This window comes from Crocodylus porosus, unplaced genomic scaffold, assembly GCF_001723895.1.
Source record: "Crocodylus porosus isolate Cpor-Errol unplaced genomic scaffold, CroPor_comp1, whole genome shotgun sequence".
NCBI classification, from domain to species: domain Eukaryota; kingdom Metazoa; phylum Chordata; order Crocodylia; family Crocodylidae; genus Crocodylus; species Crocodylus porosus.
The window spans coordinates 55,540,427-55,543,569 of record NW_017728931.1 but is presented as its reverse complement, the minus strand read 5'-3'; the positions used below and the strand labels follow the sequence as shown (position 1 = coordinate 55,543,569).

The following is a 3,143-nucleotide window of genomic DNA, read 5'->3' as shown; positions in this document are numbered from 1 at the left end:
TGCTGCTAGCCTCTCTGCGGGCAGTTCTGTTTGGTCACACTGTTTTTCCCAGGGTCAGCTCATAGCGTCAGTCATGTGCAGGCTCCCAGGAGCCTGTTGTTGTTTCCTCAAGCATGCCAACTGGCTTGTGGCCCAGTCCTGACAAGCTGCGTGTTGCTGTCCTGCACCTGGGAAGAGAGTGTCTTGGTTGCAGTCAGTCAGTCACTGTTGCTCTTGGAGCTCTGGAGCTCCCCAGCTGGCAGGGAGGCTGTAGCTGTATTCTATTTAGATGGCTTCTGAGTGAAAAATCTGGGGCCAAATAGAGCTTGAGCACTGTGAAAAGGGCTTTATTTCATCTCTCCTCAAGTGACAATGGATTTTACCAACTGAGCCCCCTCCTGCAAGTACAAATGTTTGGTTTGATCCTACAATCCCTTCGTAGTCAAAAACTCATTATTACTGGGGAAGTTTCATGGGAGCCAGAATTGTGTGACTGGGCCTGTTGTGAGGTTTACAATGGGGCATGGACAGTACAGTCTTGAAACAGGCCAACCTGCTCTTGGGGTGATTGAACCAATGGCTGTGATCCCTGATCTAGCACCAGGGGAGGTTGACATTCAAAGTGAGAGTTTGCACAGTGCTCATTAGAAATGGCTTGCTGCATCAGCTGATAGTCTCTGTCATTCCTCCAGCTATACCTTGGATAGTATGTTGGACAAAAAGAAACTGGATAAACTGGTCCCTTTGGAAATACCAAAAATGCCTGTTCCTGAAGCAGCAGACAAGACCATTTTCCAGACCTGTACTACTTCCATTTGTCAAGCTTGCCTCTGCTTTCTTCAGGGACTCTTTTACAACTGGAAGTTTGGTAGACTTGACCTCCGCAAACCATATACTGCAAGAAGTGAGGGTCACCTGGAAAGGTCTGATGTGAGGTGGTCAGAAACTGAACTTGTGCAAGAAGAAGGAGAAGACTGAAGACAGCTCTGTTTAGCTGGAATGGGCCAAATGGAGAAACAGAATTATTTAGTCTTAAATTATACAAATGTATCCCACTCTAGTCCAGATATCCCGAAGCTTAGTACCAAAGGAGCTGGAAAAAAAAGTAGTCCTTGTAATTTCCTGGTTCTGGAGTCAAAATAGAGTGGTTTGGTCCCTACCATATGTTAAAACCATCCTCATGAACGCTTGAAGAGTTCATTCCGCCAGTAGCAAGGTTGGTGCCAGCGAGCACCGTGCGTCCTCACAAAGAGGGTGCCAAATAACAAAGAAGTAATGGTATACAGCAGCACAAAGGGGCACTCTACGTATGACCTACACCGGGAATCAAAGTTTGAATTTTTGGCTGGTAGATATGGTCTGGCCATCCCTTCTCTCTCACAGGAATTTTCCAGTGGCTCCCAGGCAGAATGGGGGTGGACAAGCAAGAAGGGAAGATAACTGTTAATACTGGGATTAGCAGTAATATATATTTTAAATTAGTTTTTCATATATATTTTGCTTTTTATAGTTAGTTTCATATCAGCATGTGAAGACACCTAATGACTGCCATCTCTAGAGGCAAAGTAATAGGTACTGCAGAGGACTTGGTCAAGCCACAGCAGTGCCACACACTTGCAGTGCTTCATTGTGTGCACTGAATTAGATGCGTTTCTCACTGCAGCATCTTTCAGATGTGTCTGTTGTTTCTAGCACCTCTTTGCCTACACAATGTACCATTTAGTCGCATTGGACTTTTGCAGTTTCTGAGAATAAAGCCTTGTGCCACCCCTCTTCTGTGGATTCTCTCTCAACCAGTGCTGCTACAGAGGATCACGTGTCCATGGGAGGATGGGCTGCAAGAAAAGCCTTGAGAGTTATCGAACATGTTGAACAAGGTAAAATGGAGACCTGATTATACAGAGATCTTTAGTATTGTAACTAGATTAAAACGAAGAATGATTCCTTCTAAATGTCATTATTTTAAAGTAGTAGTAGACACTTTGGTTATTCCAAAAATGTTTTTATGGTAAATTCTTAAATAGTTAGTTTTACTCAAATCTCTTTCTAACGTGCGATTCAGGTGAATTCCATTGAAACAACTGCTTAATAATGTGAGAGTCAGTCAAAATTCTGCCATTCTTCATTGATTAGAGAGATTAATATTACATCTTTTCAGGGTAAAAGTTTTAGTTGTTGCTGGAGAGACCTTAACTATATGTAGCACCAAAACAGCATATGTACCTTGGTTTTGTATAGGTTTACACCAATGGGTGCTTCACCAGTCAGATTCTATAAAATATTAAATATTGTTTGACCTGCTCAGGAAAGTGAATGTGTAACTGGAGAATACAATGTTTCTTTGATAAGGTTTTCCTTGGTTTTCATAGATTAATTTGGCCCTTATGAATGTGAGGGATTCATGCTACTAGTTAATCTGGTGAGACAAGGGCAGAAGCTGTGCAATTTCTTTCTGGCACACATTTGTTTGAAAACTCTTTTCATGCTGCCAAAGAGCTCTGAGCAGTGGGCACAAAGAGATTCCAGACCTGAACCCCCAAGTTCCCTTGAGTGTTTTAAACCTGGATCTGACTTTTACAGCTTAAGCCCATCTCTGTCTTTCATCTGGCCTTAAGGCTGCCTCTGTTATTTGGTGTTGAAACAGAGATCATTTGAGAGGTATTTCTAGGAGCAGTAGGCATCTATCACAGCTGAGTACAAAAGGAACTGTGATTGCCTAGCACCTGGAAGAATCACACTTAACATCTCTGAGCCTCCAAATAAGAGGCTATTTAAAAGTGCTGGACTTTTGCCTCTGTTTCCCTCTTTGTAAATAGGCCTCTTATCTAGCTGCCTTCCCCAGTATGCCACATAGATCAACTAGTATTTGCATAGCACTGTGAAGAGGTGAGGTCCTAAGTATGATCAATAACCGTTCCAAACTCCAATTAGAAATGCTTTTCAATTGTAAACTCATAATGAATTGTACATCCTGAAAATCTCTGTCCTACCTTTTGCTGTTTGGCTTCCTAGTGTTGGCAATTGAACTTCTTGCAGCCTGCCAGGGCATTGAGTTTCTACGCCCCTTGAAAACAACTACCCCGTTGGAGAAAGTCTATGACCTTGTGCGCTCTGTTGTAAGGTAACATCAAATAAATGTTTCCCAGAGGTTACAGTTTTGAAGA

General features: G+C 42.6%; 2 protein-coding genes across 4 annotated transcripts in view; both read left to right on the top strand.

Annotated features, from left to right (window-relative positions):
* The window catches only part of LTA4H (leukotriene A4 hydrolase), a 107,554-nt gene that overhangs the window by 99,805 nt on the left and 4,606 nt on the right, over nt 1-3,143 (top strand). The gene's annotated exons all lie outside the window — the stretch shown is intronic.
* The window catches only part of HAL (histidine ammonia-lyase), a 21,432-nt gene that overhangs the window by 16,542 nt on the left and 1,747 nt on the right, over nt 1-3,143 (top strand). The window contains exons 17-18 of one of the 3 annotated variants that reach the window (XM_019545075.1): nt 1,722-1,856; nt 2,992-3,136. The exons of 1 other annotated variant lie outside the window; for it this stretch is intronic. In XM_019545075.1, the coding sequence (XP_019400620.1) occupies nt 1,722-1,856; nt 2,992-3,104 (248 nt within the window). In that variant the 3' untranslated portion in view covers nt 3,105-3,136. Of the gene's footprint in view, nt 1-1,721; nt 1,857-2,991; nt 3,137-3,143 lie in introns of those variants that run through there. One more of the 3 variants, XM_019545076.1, reaches the window with a different exon arrangement.